This window comes from Oncorhynchus kisutch, linkage group LG6, assembly GCF_002021735.2.
Source record: "Oncorhynchus kisutch isolate 150728-3 linkage group LG6, Okis_V2, whole genome shotgun sequence".
In the NCBI taxonomy this organism is placed as follows: Eukaryota; Metazoa; Chordata; class Actinopteri; order Salmoniformes; family Salmonidae; genus Oncorhynchus; species Oncorhynchus kisutch.
In genome coordinates, this window is record NC_034179.2 from 62,252,647 (window position 1) to 62,271,853 (window position 19,207).

General features: G+C 43.3%; 1 protein-coding gene across 2 annotated transcripts in view; it reads right to left on the reverse strand.

Moving 5' to 3' along the window:
- LOC109893139 (serine/threonine-protein kinase TAO2) overlaps nt 1-15,353 on the reverse strand; it is a 36,966-nt gene extending 21,613 nt beyond the window's left edge. Inside the window, exons 1-16 of one of the 2 annotated variants that reach the window (XM_020486207.2) lie at nt 14,819-15,353; nt 10,742-10,882; nt 10,472-10,543; nt 10,151-10,252; nt 10,027-10,072; nt 9,773-9,869; nt 7,912-8,025; nt 7,697-7,788; nt 7,244-7,337; nt 6,937-7,018; nt 6,650-6,817; nt 4,818-5,024; nt 4,443-4,571; nt 3,910-4,146; nt 1,907-2,035; nt 602-805 (exon numbers count right to left, since the gene is read on the reverse strand). In XM_020486207.2, coding sequence (XP_020341796.1) covers nt 602-805; nt 1,907-2,035; nt 3,910-4,146; nt 4,443-4,571; nt 4,818-5,024; nt 6,650-6,817; nt 6,937-7,018; nt 7,244-7,337; nt 7,697-7,788; nt 7,912-8,025; nt 9,773-9,869; nt 10,027-10,072; nt 10,151-10,252; nt 10,472-10,543; nt 10,742-10,873 — 1,905 coding nt within the window. In that variant the 5' untranslated portion in view covers nt 10,874-10,882; nt 14,819-15,353. The remainder of the gene's footprint in view (nt 1-601; nt 806-1,906; nt 2,036-3,909; nt 4,147-4,442; nt 4,572-4,817; nt 5,025-6,649; nt 6,818-6,936; nt 7,019-7,243; nt 7,338-7,696; nt 7,789-7,911; nt 8,026-9,772; nt 9,870-10,026; nt 10,073-10,150; nt 10,253-10,471; nt 10,544-10,741; nt 10,883-14,818) is intronic. The other variant, XM_020486206.2, reaches the window with a different exon arrangement.
- Nucleotides 15,354-19,207: the final 3,854 nt, after the last annotated feature.

The window sequence follows — 19,207 nt, forward strand, 5'->3', positions numbered from 1 at the left end:
GTTTATAACTTTACGACCTGGATTGCCGGTCTTGCAATGTTTTTCGTTTGCGCTCGTTAGCATATTTAGCAAGCAGAATCCATGGAAATTTGCTATTACTCGTACTAATTTGGTTAGCATTCTAGTATTAGACACCCAATGGGCTTTGTGTTGTTTGGCGCATCCTTGTGTACTAAACCGGTAGTACCGTAAATCCCAGGATGAGAGAAGGATGGTATGACGATATGAAAATATGGATAATGCCCAAACCTATTGCTAATCAATTCAAATTTTGTGCGAATCACACGACTATGACATGTGGCTCTAAATCGAGGCAACAGTTGTATTAGATGTGACTTTGAAAAATGGCAAAATTGTCAATCAAAATCATTTTTAGCACATTAGCCATATTATTTTTGGGATGCCAAATTGATTCTGATTTGAGGCATATAAAGTTTAAATATAAAAACTTTCTAAATTAACTTCTGCTTGAAGTCGATAATGGTGAGGTGGGGGGGTGTTCTAAGGCTTATGCTAGACCTCTCTGAGAGACCTCTCTGAGCAGGTCAATCTCCCCCAGTAATATACCTATACTATAGGTATTACAATAGGTCTGCTTTACCTCTCTGAGCAGGTCTTGTTCCAGATTGTGTCGGGCCAGCAGCATCTTCCTCTTGTACTGGCGACACTGCAGCTCGTAATACTGCCTCTGTCTCCTCAGCAGCCCCGCCTCCTCTTCCGCCTGCAGCTGCTGCAGACACTCCTTCTGACGCACCAGCCATTCCTGCTTCTCCCGCTTAGGGGTCGACTGGTTCTCATTCAGTTCCTAGTAGAAACACAGGGGGAAGGGTTAGAGGGTGACACCAGCCACCCCTGCTTCTCCCGCTTAGGGGTCGACTGGTTCTCATTTGGTTCCTAGTATAAAACAACAGGGGGAAGGGTTAGAGAGTGACACTAGCCACTCATTACAACACAGGGGTAAGGGTTGAAGGTAGGGACGTGACAAATGGCTCATAAAATTGCAGAGTAATGGTCCAATTACGTATGCATGAACACTAGAGCCGGGCAATTAAGTTAAACGTACCACAGTCATACCATTGAAAGCGCCTCGGCTAGGGCATGTTTTTTGGGCCAAAGGGTAGAATCAGGCTTTTTAATTGCCGACAAAACCTTCTCCAGAGAAGTTTTCGAAGTGCCACTGAACGGGTATTTTACTTGTCTGTAAAGGAATGCCGCTTCTGAAGAGGAACTAACTGTCAATCAAGGGATGGAGAGAGAGGGGAGGGGCACAGTATAGGAAGGTCGGCCACCAGACAGACGGAGTCAGAACCGTGCACTAGGCCCATCTATTGGCAATCAAAAGCTGCATCTCACAATTTCTAGCAGTAAAAACAACTTCAGTAAAGCAGGGTCTATCATCAATGAATAGGCTAGGGGAACAGGCCGAAGACTGAACACACACCTGCATTATTAGTGAAGAGAAAGAGCAGATGAGCCAGCTGCACTGTGATAAAAAAAAAAAAAATCCGTAGGATTACAAATAATTTGAAGACTTCAAATTAACCGCAAGAACAGATACAATGTTTGATTAAAACAATTTCAAACCTTGCTTACATTGGTTCTCTATGCGTGGGAATACTCGGGAACAGATTTCTGAAAATGTTTAGCTGATTTGTGGAGCTGTTTTCCTAGTGTTTTTACATTCTTATGTGCAACAAGGAAACATTTATTATTTGTTTTATATTTTGCTAAGAAAAATTGGGGGGCCAAATGACATTTGGCCTGCGGGCCGCCAGTTGAGGAATCCTGGGTTAGGGGGTGACACAAGCCAATCAAAACACCTGGGTCAGTCCCATGTGACTGCAATTGTATGGTTGTCCTGAAATGGTTGGAATAAGGTTGTCGTGTGGTTGGAATAAAGTTGTACCTCTTTGAGCTGGTCCTTGCGCTGGCGGTACTGGCGTTTCTGAGACTCCAGTAGACTGGTCAGCTCTTTCTTCTGCTGGCTCAGGATATGCTGCTGGAACTTCTTCTCCTCAGCTAGGGCTGCCTTGGTCTAGAGAGAGAGGGAGGTATTTGGTATTTTTATTAGAATCCCCATTAGCTGTTGCAAAAGCAGCAGCTACTCTTCCTGGGGTCCACACAAAACATGAAATAATACAGAATATTAGACTAAAACAGAACTACAATCTTTTTTTTTTTTTTTAAAGGCACACGTAGCTTACATATCAATACATACTCAAACTATCTAGGTCAAATTGGGGAGAAGCGTTGTTCATTTGAGCAATATCAGATTTTCCTTGCAATAATAGCTCTCTATATAATACTGTACGCTTTCTTGAATTTGTTCTGGATTTGGGGACTGCGAAAAGACCCCTGGTGGGGCCAGAGCTGTGTGTGTGTGTGTAAACTGACGATGCAAACATTTTGGGATTTTCAACACGTTTCTTAAAAAAAGAAGTGATGCAGTAAGTCTCTCCTAAACTCTTAGCCAAGAGACTGGCAAGCAAAGTATTTATATCAGCCCTCTGATTACAGTGAAGAGCAAGATGTTCCGCTCTGTTCTGGGCCAGCACTAGGTCTTTCCCTGCAGCACTCGACTGGACAATAATCAAGATTAGACTAAACTAGAGCCTGCAGGACTTGTTTTTGGAATATGGTCATCAAAAAAGCAGAGCATCTCCTTAAGCTGAGCATCTCTTTTTCCCCATCTTAATAACCATTGAATCTATATGTTTTAACCATGATAATTTACAACCTTAGGTATCACCAAGTAATTCAACAGTCACACCACTCATTACCAGATTCAGCTGAGGTCTAGAACTTAGGGAATGATTTGTACAAAATACAATGCTTAGTTTTAGAGATGTTCAGGACCAGTTTATTACTGGCCACCCATTCCAAAACAGACTGCAACTCTTTGTTAAGGGTTTCAGTGACTTAATTAGCTGTGGTTGCTGATGTGTATATGGTTGAATCATCAGCATACATGGACACACATGCATTGTTTAATGCCCGTGGTAAAAATAGAAAAGAATAGAGGGCCTAGAGAGCTGCCCTGCAGTACACCACATTTTACATGTTTGACATTAGAGAAGCTCCTATTAAAGAAATCCCTTTGAGTTCGATTAGATAGGTTGCCATATCATGGATTCAGAGCTGAGGTTGAAAAACCATAACACGTTTTTTTAAACATGTTATGGTCAATCATTTCAAAGGCTGCACTGAAATCTAACAATACAGCTCACAATCTTATTATCAATTTCTTTCAACCAATTATCAGTCATTTGTGTCAGAGTAGTGCATGTTAAGTGCCCTTCTCTATAAGCAAAATAATTGGCAACATCAAATGGTTTTGAGATGAAAAAACCATCTAATTCGATAAAAGATGGAGTTGAATGTGTCTTTCTGCCCATAATTTCAGTACTCCAAAGTTTTTTTCCATCATTCTTTATATAATTGATATTGGCTTCATAATACAGTTTTCTTTTTGTTGAGTTTAGTCACATAATTTCTTAATTTTCAGTAAGTCAGCCAGACTTATTAGCCACTCCTTTTGCTCCATCTCCTTCACCATTACAGTTGTTCAATTCCTCATCAATCCATGGAGCCTTAACAGTTCTAACCGGCAGTTTCTTAACAGGTCCATGTTTATCAATAATTGGAAGAAGCAATTTCCTAAATCCATCAAGTGCAGCATCTGGATGCTCCTTATTAATCACATTAGACCAAAAAAATAAAAAATCATCATGCAAAATACTTTGTATGATACACTATTTTAGACCACAATATTGTGATGGAGAAAAATAATAAATTCTGTTCATCTTTCCACAGTACTCCTTCCCTACTTCTTGCCCGGTTTGACCCCCTCTCCTCCAAAACTCTGGTTCTCCACCCCTCCTTCTTTCCTCCAGTCCCACCATCCCTCACCTCCTTCTCCAGTATGGCCTGGTGTTTCTTGCCCAGTTTGTCCCCCTCTCCTCCGAAGGTGTTCCTCTGGTTCTCCAGCTCTTTGTCTAGTCTCAGCTGGTGCTCATCCATCTCAGCCTTCAGCTTGTTCTCCAGGCCCATCAACTGTTTCTGGTGCTGCCGCCTCATCCTCTTATAGCCAGACATCTGCTCCCTCAGAGCTGAGCCTTGTTCGTGCTCCTGGATCTGACGAGTAACCTGGAGAGAGAGGGGAGAGGGAAGAGAGAGAGGGGGAAGAGAGAGTGGGGAGATAGAAAGGAGCGGAGAGGGAATGTGTCTCAATAGTATCTGAATTTTCGATTGAGCCTGCCTGGAGAGACAGGTGGGCGGGGTTTTCAGTTGTGGGCCAGTTCCATTGGATCGCAGGCAAACTCAATCAAGCTGAGGCAAAGTAATTTTAAGAAAACAATAAAAGTGTTCATAGTAGTATGAGAGAGGGGTTAGGGGTTGTGCTAGTGGTTAAGTCAGAGAGAGGGGTTTGGGGATGTGCTTACCAGGGAGGCCGTGCGGATGGTGGCGAAGTGGTCCCGGTTGCGGTAGTAGGCCCTGCGGCGGGCAGCTGACGAGGGCTGCTGCTGGTCTATCTCTGGCTGGTATGGGTCATCATAGATATTATCCTGACCCTGGGGGAGGGGGACAAGGAGAGAGAATTCGGGAGGAGGGGGAAGTTTAATTAATGTCCACAGACAAATTGCACACACCCGATATACTTACCACATACACACACCACCATCTTCTTTCTCTCTAGCACACACGCACGACACACACACCTCTCAGACTTACAGTAGGACGATGCATAATGGAGGAGACTGCTCTCTCAGACTAACAGTAGGGAAGTAAAATGGAAGAGACTGTTCTCTCAGACTTACAGTAGGGCGGTGTATAATGGAGGAGTTGGAGGTGACCGTGTGCTCCCCCTCGGTCATCATGGCCATCTCGTTGCTGTCGTCGGAGCCGTCCGCCAGGCTGTTGACCGAGGAGCTCTGGGAGCTGGCGGAGATGGACATACTGGGCACAGACTGGGAACTCTCCATGCTGCCCACAGTGCCCGTGCGCAGCAGGTACTGCTCCACCTCCTGGGTGAGAGGGAGGGGGAAGGAGAGAGGGGAAGAAAAAAAAGAGACATTATAGAGGCAGAAAGTTAACATAAGATACAATGCCTTCAGAAAGTATTCACGCCTAGACTTTAACCAAATGTTGTTGTGTTACAGCCTGCATTTAAAATGGATTACATTGAGACTGTCACTGGCCTACACACAATACCCCGTAATGTCAAAGTGGTATGGTTTAGACATTTTTACAAATGAATTAAAAATGAAATATCTTGAGTCAATAAGTACTCAAGCATAAATACATTCAGAACAAATGTGCTTAACAAGTCATAAGTTGCATGGACTCACTGTGTGCAATAATAATGTTTAACATTATTTTTGAATAACTACCTCATCTCTGTACACACATACAATTACTGAGGTCCCTCAGTCGAGCTGTGAATTTCAAACACAGATTCAACCACCAATACCAAGGAGGTTTTCCAATACTTTGCAAAGAAGGGAACCTATTGGTAGATGGGTAAAAATTTTAAAAAAGCAGACGCTGAATATCCCTTTGAGCACAGTGAAGCTATTAATTACACTTTGGATGGTGTATCAATACACCCAGTCAGTACAAAGACACAGGCATCTTTCCTTGCTCAGTTGCCAGAGAGGGAAAAAAACATTCAGGGGTTTCACCATGAGGCCAATTGTGACTTTAAAACAGTTACAGAGTTTAATGCGCCTGAAAGGAGAAAACTGAGGATGGATCAACAACATTGTAGTTACTCCACAATACTAACCTAATTGACAAGAGTGAGAAGGAAGCCTGCACATAATACAATATTCAAAGACGTACATCCTGTTTGCAATAAGGCACTAAAGTAAAATTGCAAAAAAATGTGGCAAAGAAATTCCAACTTTATGTCCTGCATAGTGTTATGTTTGGGGTAAATCAAACAACACATCACTGAGTACCACTTCATATTTTCAAGCATGGTGGTGGCTGCATCGTGTTATGGGTATGCTTGTCATCAGTTTTTTTAGGATGCAAAGAAACGGAATAGAGCTAAGCACGTGCAAAATCCTAGAGGAACACCTTGTTCAGTCTGCTTTCCAACAGACACTGGGAGACAAATTCACCTTTCAGCAGGACAATAACATAAAACACAAGGCCAAATATACACTTGAGTTGCTTACCAAGACCACATTGAATGTTCCTGAGTGGCCTAGTTAGTTGACGTAAATAGGCTTGAAATTCTATGGCAAGACTTGAACATGGCTGTCTAGCAATGACCAACAACCAAAAATAATAAATGTGCAAGTAAGTATACAATCCAGGTGTGCAAAGCTCAGACTTACCCAGAAAGACTCATAGCTGTAATCGTTGCCAAAGGTGAATCTAACATGTGAATATATTTCTAAAAACATGTTTTCACTTTGTCATTATGTGTAGATTGGGAAAAATATATATATATTTAATCCATTTTGAATTCAGGTTGTAACAACAAAATGTGGAATAAGTCAAGTGGTATGAATACTTTCTGAAGGCGCTATAAGTGAACGACACAGATCTGCCCTAACATGTGTGCCCGTACCCCCTCCTCCCCACCCTACAACCAGAAGAGGTCCATTATGGGCCTTATTAACATGGGGGGAGCTCCTACCTCCTCCTCCTCGCCTCCCTCTGGGGTGGGTCCGTTGTGGGCTTCGTGGAAGAGGATCTTCTTCATCTTCCTGTACTGAAGGTTGTCCAGCTCCCGCACTGCGTCCTTGGTCCTCGCTATCAGGTCCATCACCGCCGTCAGGGGACGCTCACGACACAGAAACCGGTGCTACCGACGGAGGAAGGAGGGGAAGAAAGGAGGCGGGGAAGAGGGAGTGCAACGAGTTAGAGAGAGAAATTGGGGAAGAGAGGAGGAACGAGGAAGAGGTGTGTGTGCTGCACTCTTACATTGAGCAACACATCAGAGATAGGCCTGTCCTGGGGAATCTTCTGTAGACAGGAGTCCACAAAGTTACGGAAATAATCAGACCTGCGGCGCAAGAGAGAAGAGAGTTCCGTCAGAGAGGAGACAGAGAAAGAGCTGGTGAGTGAGCGAAAGAGAGCGTTAAGAGACAACGAGACTGATGTACAGGCGAGATCATGAAAAAAAGGAGTTCAAGAGTTAAGCAAGGGGAGGGGGGGGTTAGGTGAATGACAGACAGATAAGTGAGTGGAGAGTTGTGCATGAGGGAGAAAGAGGGAGAGTGATGCTCACCAGTGATTGGACGCTAGGATGGGGCTCTCGTTCTGCGCGATGTGGTATAAGGCACTCATAGCATTCATATTGAACAGAGGAGGCTTCCTCTCCGCTAAAGGGAGAAAAGGAAGAGCGAGAGAAGGGTACAAAAAGAAGAGTAGCGAGAGAACAATCGAGAGAAGGTAAGGGAGATGGAGAGAAAGTGACCAAGTGAGAGAGAGAAGGGAGAGAGAGGACGTGTTCGCTAGCAGCGAAAGCAGCTTAGCGCTGAGTCTCTTAAATCCCAGTAACAATGCCGGAACAAACAGACAACAGACTATTACCAACTCCCAGGGGTTAGGGGTTTTGGTCAGACCACTTAGACAGTGAGGGCCTGGGGTTAAGACGCCTTCATATTTCCTATATTATGCTACATTGTTAGTTTGAACTTCTGAAATCTCTCTCTTTCTTGATGTGGTGTGCAATGCCTACCAAGCTCTATACAGGTGATGCCCAGAGACCAGACGTCCACCTTGCCGTCGTACTGACCCTCGTCCATCGCTAGGATCACTTCCGGAGCCATCCTGGAAAAAGAGTGAACCCTCCCTTTATAAATCAGCCGCTGGTGTGTAAAGCAGGGGGTGGGGGGAGGATTTGTAGATTCACGGGAGAGGACCAGCAGTACTTTGGCATTTCTAGCTCCTCACCAGTAGGGGGTTCCTACAAAGGAGTTGGCGGGGGCAACAATGGAGGCAGAGCCAAAGTCTCCCAGCTTCACCTGGCCCGGCTCTGTCAGGAGGATGTTCCCTGCCTTCACATCCCTGAGAGGAGAGGAGCAATGTTAACATGACAAAAACAATGTTGACACAATGTGACAAAAACAATGTTGACACAACAGTAACAATGTTAACGTTGACAGCGCAGAGATAAAATCCACAGCAGGATTTTTAAAATTCAACGGACGGCCGCACAGATTTTTTTGGGGGGGGATGACAGGTATGCCAAAATCAATTTGCGGGCCAAAAAATGAGCAGTTTAAAAATATATATATATCAAATCAAATGTATTTGTCACATACACATGGTTAGCAGATGTTAATGCGAGTGTAGCGAAATGCTTGTGCTTCTAGTTCCGACAATGCAGTAATAACCAACGAGTAATCTAACCTAACAATTTCACAACAACTACCTTATACACACAAGTGTATGTACATAAAGATATATGAATGAGTGATGGTACAGAACGGCATAGGCAAGATGCAGTAGATTACCAAGTCTCAGGGGTTGGTAATCTATATATACACACCCATTATAATTTCTGCATACTTTCCATACAATTGTAGACGTTCAAGAGTGACCTGGAGAGTTTCCTTAACCCATGATCATTTTCACCCCTGAAAAAAACCCTGATTTGACCCTTAAGGCTAGAAACCTCTTTGCGATCGTGACATTCCCTAATGTAGCATATATGGTATAGAAGAGAATAGGGCCCGGTTTCCCAAAAGTATCTTAAGGTTAAGTTCACCGTTAGAACCTTCGTAGGAGAACCGTTAAAAATCGGTACTTGAAAACGCTCGGAATCTAACGCCTACCCCGGACCACTAGAACAGCTAATTGTGTCATTACATGCCTCCCGAATCGCTTTCTACACAGCAGATCTCCGCTAAAACAGAATCACATGGCTTAACCGTCTCTGTGACCGCGGAAACCTCAGAACAAAGTTGACCACAAATACAAAAGGTGCCCATGTCTTTGCAATTGACCCAAACAAGCGACGTATATAAACAAAAAACGCTTTAAACTAAAAACCGAGACAACTGCACAGATATAAAACTGTAAACTATAGGCCTATTTCAATCATATTAAAATACATTTCATATTCAATCAATTGGGGTTTATTTTGCTACTTGTAGGCTACTGTCTACAACTTGTATCAACATATTGCATGATGTGGAGCCGAACATGTGAGCAATGTGCCAAATCTGTGATTAATTGCATTTTTATTGGGGAAGCACTAGAGTAAGCTGCCTCGATATCTGCAGCCGTAGGTGGTAGTATCTCCCTCTCGCTCTTTCTCTGATTGCGTCAGTATTGCAAAAATAACTTGAACGTTGCAGAAATATTTGAATGGGGAAAGCTGATCCGAGAGCAGCGATCCTATCAGAGACGACACATGCTCCGACGACATACGTTGTAGTGCCGTTTTGGAAAACTCGTGTTCCATCTTCGGCCATTGTAGGAAAGAGCCATCGTTAAAAACTCTAGTTCCATCGCTATCGGGGAAAATGGGCCCTGGCTATTAAGGCCACAATGGAATGACCATTGAAACGGCACTGAGTAAAATCCCTGAGACGTTACAGAGGTATTGTAGAACCAATGACGACAGACTGAAAGACGCAGCATTGAAAACAGAACTGGAATTGAACGGCCAGAAATCGCTCTAAGACACTACACAGTGACAGGATACGGACAACGCAGCAGCATGGACCGAGAGGTTGTAGTAGTAGTTTCACTACGTCGCTTTGGATAAAAGAGTCTGCTAAAATGGCATATATTTGTATTATATTACCTGTGGATCATGTTGTGGGAGTGAAGATAGGCCAAGCCCAGCAGTGCACCATGGGTAATAGCAGCTATTTCCACCTCCTGTAGTGGCTTCTTGTGAACTACAGAGAGGGACAGAGAGACAGAAAAAGAGAGAAAAGGAGAAAAAAGAAAGAGCAAGAGAGAGTCCAGTTATACACAGAGCTTCAAAAACATGCTAAATGCCCTTAAAAACATGACTCAAAACAATCCCTGCAGTTGTTTCCGTGGTGCACTAACCTTCCAGAAGATCGGAGGCGGAGCCCAAACAGTACTCCATCACCAGCTGAGGGAGAGAAGGGGGCAGATTATTAGTAGACACTCAAATCGTGTAACTGGGGGCACACACACTGCTAATACTGACCCATGCTGTGTGTTCTCTGAGGTAGCATCCTCTGTACTCGATGGTGTTGGGATGACGGAGCTTCTGGAGGAACTTCACCTCCTTGATGATATCCTGCCATTTCTGAGGAGAATGAGCGACAGCAGGGGTTAATACCAAACATCGGGCCACAGGGAATCATGGAAAATAGACTAAAAGTCGATGTTTCAGGGACAAGTCTAAGCCATTCTTGAATAGCCTATGTAAGGGTTCTGACTCTGGTCCTGGAGTGTGCAGGCTTTTGTTCCAGCCAAGCACTAACACATCCGTTTCTATTTGTCAACTTAACACATGTTCCCTCACCTCGTTGGACTGCTTGCCAGTGTAGGACATCTTCTTGATGGCCACCACCTCGTTGTTGCGCACATCTCGGGCCTGTCGGACACAGCATCGAGAAAGACAGTCACGCACACACACTCCTTTCAAACCTTCAAATACTGAAAAAAACAACAAGAGGTTCTGGCTCATACAAACTCTCAAAACACCTTGTCACACACGTTGACAAGGAGAGCTAACACACACACTTTCTTAATCAAAACTCTCCCCTCCCCCTAATATAAATGGTTCCCTTACGAAGTAGACAGCCCCGAAGCTGCCATGGCCGATCTCTCGGAGGTCAGCGAAAAGCTTCTCGGGGTCATCTCTGTAGAAGAGCTCAGCCACATCCGGGTCCTTTAGATTGCCCGCCCGCACACTCGAGGGCATAGCCAGGGCCTGGTCGACAGAGGGAGAAAATTAGGAGGGAAAGAGAGAGGGGACAAGGGAGATCGAGGTAGAGGAAACAGAGAAAGGGTGTGGAGAAGAGTGGATAGAGAAGAGAAAGGTGCAAAAAATAAAGAGAGAGGGACAGAACAGAGATTAGAAGGGTAGGGGAAGAGATAGAGAGAGCCTAGGGGAATAGGGGAATAGAGAGAGCGTAGGTGAATAGAGGAAGAGGTAGAGAGAGCGCCTAGGGGAATAGAGGAAGAGGTAGAGAGAGAGCGTGGGTGAATAGAGGAAGCGAGAGAGAGAGAGAGTAGGAGAAAAGAGGTGCAGGGGAATAGAGAAGAGGTAGAGAGTAGGTCTGCTCTACCTATCTCTCTGATTTGGTCCTGCCGTACATACCTACACGTATGCTACGGGCACAAGACGCAGGCCCCCTAATTGTCCCTAGAATTTCTAAGCAAACAGCTGGAGGCAGGGCTTTCTCCTATAGAGCTCCATTTTATGGAATGGTCTGCCTACCCATGTGAGAGACGCAGACTCAGTCTCAACCTTTAAGTCTTTACTGAAGACTCAACTCTTCAGTGGGTCATATGATTGAGTGTAGTCTGGCCCAGGAATGTGAAGGTGAACGGAAAGGCTCTGGAGCAACGAACCGCCCTTGATGTCTCTGCCTGGCCGGTTCACCTCTCTCCACTGGGATTCTCTGCCTATAACCCTATTGCAGGGGCTGAGTCACTGGCTTACTGGTGCTCTTCCATGCCATCCCTAGGAGGGGTGCGTCACTTGAGTGGATTGAGTCCATGACATGGTCTTCCTGTCTGGGTTGGCGCCCCCCCTTGGGTTGAGCCGTGGCGGAGATCTTTCTGGGCTATACTCGGCCTTGTCTCAGGATGGTAAGTTGGTGGTTGAAGATATCCCTCTAGTGGTGTGGGGGCTGTGCTTTGGCAAAGTTGGTGGGGTTATATCCTGCCTGTTTGGCCCTGTCCGGGGATATCATCGGATGGGGCCACCGTGTTTCCTAACCCCTCCTGTCTCAGCCTCCAGAATTTATGCTACAGTAGTTTATGTGTTGGGGGGCTAGGGTCAGTCTGTTATATCTGGAGTATTTCTCCTGTCTTATCCGGTGTCCTGTGTGAATTTAAGTATGCTCGCTCTAATTCTCTCTCTCTCCCAGAGGACCTGAGCCCTAGGACCATGCCTCAGGACTACCTGGCATGATGACACCTTGCTGTCCCCAGTCCACCTGGCTATGCTGCTGCTCCAGTTTCAACTGTTCTGCCTGCGGCTATGGAACCCTGACCTGTTCACCGGACGTGCTACCTGTCCCAGACCTGCTGTTTTCAACTCTCTAGAGACAGCATGAAAAGCCAAATGACATTTACTCCTGAGGTGCTGACTTGTTGCACCCTCGACAACTACTGTGATTATTATTATTTGACCATGCTGGTCATTTATGGACATTTGAACATCTTGGCCATGTTCTGTTATGATCACCACTCGGCACAGCCAGAAGAGGACTGACCACCCCTCATAGCCTGGTTCCTCTCTAGGTTTCTTCCTAGGTTTTGGCCTTCCTAGGGAGTTTTTCCTAGCCACCGTGCTTCTACACCTGCAGGACAATGATCCAAAACACATCTCCAGGCTGTGTAAGGGTTATTTGATCCAGAAGGAGAGTGATGGAGTGCTGCATCAGATGACCTGTCCTCCACAATCACACGACCTCAACCCAATTGAGATGGTTTGGGATGAGTTGGACCACAGAGTGAAGGAAAAGCAGCCAACAAGTGCTCAGCATATGTGGGAACTCCTTCAAGACCGTTGGAAAATAATTCCAAGTGAAGCTGGTTGAGAGAATGCCAAGAGTGTGCGAAGCTGTCGTCAAGGCAAATAGTGAATACTTTGAATAATGTAAAATATATTTTGATTTGTTTAACACTTTTTTGGTTACTACATGAGTCCATATGTGTTATTTAATAGTGATGATGTCTTCATTATTATTCTACAATGTAGAAAATAGTTTATTTTTAAAGAAACTATTGAATGAGTAGGTGTGTCCAAACATTTTTGACTGGTACTGTATATTTTTAAAACAAATAAAATAGTTTGCCAACCATGTTTGTAAGCTTTTCCAGTGATGAAGACATGGATGTCTCATGGTATGGTGGAGTATGCAAAATGGGTTAACTTTGAGCACCTTTATCTCCTGAATGTTTTGGCATTCAGGTCCAAAAAGACACTTTCTGACCAAGTCTTCCACGGGCAAACATGTATAGAAAGTTTGGTTTAAATCAAAGGGGATACTGTCAAAAAAGTTATTGAATTCAAGTGGATTTACCCGACACCTATATTTCCCATTAATTCAAGATTGATGTCTGGCCTGCAGATATCTAATAGTTTGCAAATAGGCTACATCATATGGTGTGGAATATCATGACATGCAGCCTAACCACCTGACAAATGTAGATTTGGTGGTGAACTATCCTGTTAAAAACAGCCAAGTCCCTATTCAAACAATTCAAATGCATCCTCCTTCCTGCCTCGAAAGTCACTGATCTCACATGGTTGTACAGGTGCAAGCATGGCCTTCCATCATGATGATTTCTCCAGTCATGTCATGCAAGATCAGTGATGAGCCTATTTCAAGGAATAAAGGAAGTAAGGATGCCTAGACTTTGAGAGTGTGACCGCTGGAGAGGAACTAGCAGAGCTAACGTAACCAACTCCAGTGATTCAGTCTGGAGTGAATGCATCAAGACATCGCCTTAGGGCCCCCACTGGGCTTTGGATGCTCTCTTTAAATCAAGCCTTTCAAATAATGTGTGCGCAAGACAAGTGTTTGTGTTAGCGTGTAAGAGTGTGTGTAGGGGTGTGTGTGTAAAGGACATGCCATGTCTGTACATTATAGAGACTTCATGGTCTTTATAGAAATCCAGTGAACCAAACCCACGACTTTAGGGTCAAATATTCAATATGCTCTGTTACACAATAACAGTCTATTGGTGCTCAATTCAAGACCCATGTTAACACAGAAGACCTACAGCTTGATCTAGTTAACTGCGATGTCATCAGTGGCTGCACTGAGCATATCACCGGTAGGTGTTGTCAAGCAATAAACACTAGGGAGTTATTGCAGCTGATGTGAATTGATGGCCTATATTGTTGGTTTGAAATTGATCCAATTCTCCAATGTCACACTATTTTCCATTCCCTATTTTCCCCCGTTTTGTTCCAGTATGTATTCACCCTTTTTGCAGTGTGGTGTGAGTCATAGTAAAGTAGGTAGCTAGTAGCTGAAAGCCCCAACATGATCTAACTGATTTAGCAAGACTAATTCTGGAAGAAATGAATTGGGTCATGGAATGCTTGGCTACAATAAAACCAGTGTGTGTCATTCATTTTATTTATATGTCGTCATGCAATGTAATGAGTCTTGTGTGACAGACGGGGTACGAACCCGGGTCTCGCCCTAGGTTGAAGGGGATATATTTTCAACTCGGACCTAGGCTAACGTTAGGTCCTGCCTCGCCATGAATGAGTCTCACTCACTTTCAACTTTGTTAACTACACGTTTACAAGTATGTCTATGCTCAAATTGGGGTTGTCATTGAGATATCTAGCTAGTTATCCACATTAGTTATCGATACATATTTTTTGGGGCTCAGGCATGTCAATGTCAGCTGAGTTTAGCATGATGGCTAATTAGCTATCAATGGATGTATGCAAACACCATACCGTCGTTAGTTGAGTAAGCTAGTTAGCTATGCCTTGCCAGCAATGCCAGTTAGCTGGTTAGCTCGCCAGTCAATTAATTTCAGTCAATTGATATGTTAACTATTCTGATACTAAATACACGCCAAGGCCAGAATCGCAAACTGGCTAACTAGCGCTAAGATGGACGGCTAGCTAACTAGCCATCATTGTTGACAATAAATTGCAAACACTTACCACGGCTTGTTATGATCCCGCTCTAGCTACAGGAAAAAAAAACCTAGTAACGTTAGTGGTGTTCTCTTCAATTGGGGGGGGGGGGGGGGGGGGGGTCTCAAATCGACGTACGATGCATTGTCATCGATTTCCTTCTCACATACATCCGACGACGAATTTGATTTGTTCTCAATTTCATAGGCTAGCTATCGGTAGGGCTGAGCAGAAGCTAGCTAGCTTAGCTAGCTGTCTGACTAGCTACTTAATCCGTTCCGAACTGGTGAGCCACTAGCCAGTTAGCTTAGCTGGCTAGCTACTAGCTAACGTTAGCTGTATACGGGGTGCGGCTGGTCTTCTTCCACCTCGCCTGCTCCCCTTCCTTTCATATCGTATTGTATCACTACATCAGTCTTTCCGTCAAGTTTCAAAAATGTCTAATATGCTTCTCCCCTGTCAGTGTTTTTCTGTCTCACACCTTTTTTTTGTTCAGGAAAAAAAAACAAGATGGCTGTGAGTGGGGCGGGAGCCATGCGGAAACCGGAAGTAACGCGCATGGTTGTCAAATATTTTTATGACTAAATCTCATTGTTCTATCTGTGTGGGTGTCTTCTTCTTCTTCTTGTCCGCTTCCGGCACACTAGACTCTGTAATGCGTATTGCTGCCTTTCAGGCTGGAGAGTGAAGTATACACTTATCTAAATAGCCTCACACCCGTAGGCGAAGGCAGGTGGACTAACGAAACCACAACTTGCTATTTCGCTCTGTCTGTCAGTTGTGCCCAAAATAGTTACAAGCAAAAATGTGGTTACACATTACACCCAACTCAGTCAGGTCACCGAAAAATATCCTCAGCATACTGAGGCTAGGAGGAGTGGCGTCACTACAGACACCCTGGTTCAGGGTTCAAGGTCCCTGTAACACCTAAGATTTTGCAATTGTTTTAGATGCCATTCCCTCAGGTGTTGCTATGTTATTCAGGAACATGTCAAGACCTGACCCTCAGAGCCTACCTTCTATTGACCCTGTTGACTCATCAGTAGGAAAGATTTGTTTCTCTTTTGGTCCATTCAACAACAGAGCGATACGATCCTTGTTTCAGCAGGATGTTGTATCTATACCTTATGTCATGCCTTATTGGAATGGATTTATTGATAATATCTGTTGGAAAAAAGTTTGGATGTTGCCACAAACATACCTACTTGTTAACAAAATTAAGGAAATTTCCTTAAAAATTATTCATAAATATTATCCTGCCAACCACTATATGAAGAAGTTTAAGGAAAACATCAACTCAAATTGCTCCTTTTGTAATGACCACCCAGAAACAGTTGTGCATCTTTTTTGGCATTGTATGCATGTAAGAAAACTGTGGCAAGACATCAGTAGGTTTATAATTGAACACATTTATGAAGATTTTACACTATTGTGGAGAGATGTACTGTTTGGATTCTTTACATACAATAGAAATAAGCGGAATAATTTTTATGTAATTAATTTCATTATTCTTTTGGCCAAATTTCATATACACAAATGTAAATTTACAAACAGAAAACCACATTTTCGTACCCTACAAAAAGAAATTGAACTGTATTTTAAGACGGTTAAATGCTCTACTAACAAAAAAGCTGTTAGAATTGTAAGTATATGCATGTCCCTTAAGGTCCTTGTGTAATTGTAATGTGATATTGTACCCCCTAGCTCGATTGTCTATTATTTGTAATCTATGTATGCTTGTGTTCCCTCATGTGCTTTATGTATTGATTTGTTGTTAATAATAAATAAAATTAAAAAAAATAAAAAAAAGTAATAAAAAAAAATGACAGGCTGTGTCACAACTGGCCGTGATTGGGAGTCCCGAAGGGAAGCGCACAATTGGCCCAGCGTCATTGTAAATAAGAATTTAACGTGCCAAAAGTAAACTGCCTGTTGCTCAGGCCGTGAAGCCAGTAAGAATTAATTTAATTCTACAGTATTTAAATTAAATATTTCAAGGACAAAATTACATGTATTTAAGTATTTCTTTGCTGTAGTGGGAATAGTAACAGTTGTACTAAATTATACTTTAAGGAAAATGTTTATATATTTTCTAATATTTGGTTTTAGCTCATGATTTAAAAGCATGCACTTAGGTGTCTAATAGAATACAAACAAACATATATTTCATAAATATAGTAATAGTTTCCAAAATATTTTTTACAAAGATGGGGGAGTTCCAAGACAGAGTCGTGATGGCTTCAAAACAGCTCCCCCAGTCAGTCAGTCATCTAGTGTATACCGTTGACTTTATCCACATTTTGTTACGTTATAGTCTTATTCTAAAATTGATTTTTTTTTTACATTTAAAAACTCAGCAATCTACACATAATACCCCATAATGACAAAGCGAAAACAGATTTTTAGAATTTTTTGCTCATTTAAAAAAATATATATATTTACAGTATTTAGACCCTTTGCTATGAGACTCAAAACTGAGCTCCGGTGCATCCTGTTTCCATTGATCATCCTTGATCCAGACTCCTTGACTATTTACATTTTTTTGTTAGGTTACAACCTTAATCTAAAATGTAATAAATCGTTTTTTTCCCTCATCAATCTATACACAATACCCCATAATGACAAACCAAAAACAGGTTTAGACATTTTGGTTGATTTATAAAAAATAAAAATAAATGGAAATATGACATTTACATAAGTACTCAGACCCTTTACTCAGTACTTTGTTGAAGCACCTTTGGCAGTGATTACAGTCTCGGACTTCTTGGGTATGACGCTTCAAGGGAATAACGCTAAAAGCTTGGCACACCTGTATTTGGAGAGTTTCTCCCATTCTTCTCTGCAGATCCCCTCAAGTTCTGTCGGGTTGGATGGGGAGAATTGCTGGACAGCGATTTTCAGGTCTCTCCAGAGATGTTTGATCGTGTTCAAGTCCAGGCTCTGGCTGGGCCACTCAAGGACATTCAGAGACTTGTCCCGAAGCCGCTCCTGCTTTGTCTTGACTGTGTGTTTAGGGTCGTTGTCCTGTTGGAAGGCGAACCTTCGCCCCAGGTCCTGAGCAGGTTTTCATCAAGGATGAAGCTGAAATAAATCCCCACAGCATGATGCTGCCACTACCATGCTTCATCGTAGGGATGGTGCCAGATTTTCTCCAGATGTGACGCTTGGCATTCAGGACAAAGAGTTCAATCTTGGTTTTGTCAGACCAGAGAATCTTGTATAGGTGCCTTTTGGCAAACTCCAAGCGGGCTGTCATGTGCCTTTTACTGAGGACTGGCTTCCGCCTGGCCACTCCACCATAAAGGCCTGATTGGTGAAGTACTGCAGAGAAAGTTGTCCTTCTGGAAGGTTCTCCCATCTCCACAGAGGAACTCTAAAGCTTTCTCAGAGTAACCATCGGGTTCTTGGTCACCTCCCTGACTAAGTCCCTTCTCCCACAATTGTTCAGTTTAGCCGGGCGGCCAGCTCTAGGAAGTCTTGGTGGTTCCAAACTTCTTCCATCTAAGAATGATAGATGCCACTGTATTCTTGGGGACCTTCAATACTCAATAATTTTTTTGGTACCCTTCCCCAGATCTGTGCCTCGACTCAAGCCTGTCTCAGAGCTCTACAGACAATTCCTTCGACCTCATGGCTTGGTTTTGGCACTGACATGCACTTCCAACTGTGGAACCTTATATAGACATATGTGTGCCTTTCCAAATCATGTCCAATCAATTGAATTCACCGCAGGTGGACTCCAATCAAATTGTAGAAATATCTCAAGAATGATCAATAGAAACAGGATGCAGCTTAGCTCAATTTTGAGTCTCATAGCAAAGGGTCTGAATACTTATGTAAATAAGGTAGTTCTGTCTTTTTATTGGTATAAATTAGCTAAAAAAGAATAAAAACCCGTTTTTGCTTTAACATTATGGGATATTGTGTGTAGATTGTAGAGGATTAAAAAACAAAACTATTTTAGAATAAGACTGTAACGTAACAAAATGTGGAAAAAGTCAATAGGTCTGAATACCTTCTGATGGCACTGTACATGTAGGTAGGGGTAAAGTGACTATGTATAGATAAAATAGCAAGTATCAGCAATAGAAAAGGGGGGGGGGGGTCAATGCAAATAGTTGTGGTAGCCATTTGATTAATTGTTCAGCAGTCTTATGCCTTGGAGATAGATGCTGTTAAGGAGTATTTTGGACCTAGACTTGGCACTCCGGTCACGGTAGCAGAGAGAACAGTCTATGACTTGGGTGGCTGGAGTCTTTGACCATTTTTTGGGCCTTCCTCTGACACCGCTTAGTATAGAGGTCCTGGATGGCAGGAAGCTTGGTCACAGTGATGTACTGCTGGGCCATACGCACCACGCTCTGTAGTGCCTTGCGGTCAAATGCCGAGCAGTTACCATACCAATTAGGTTTCAGG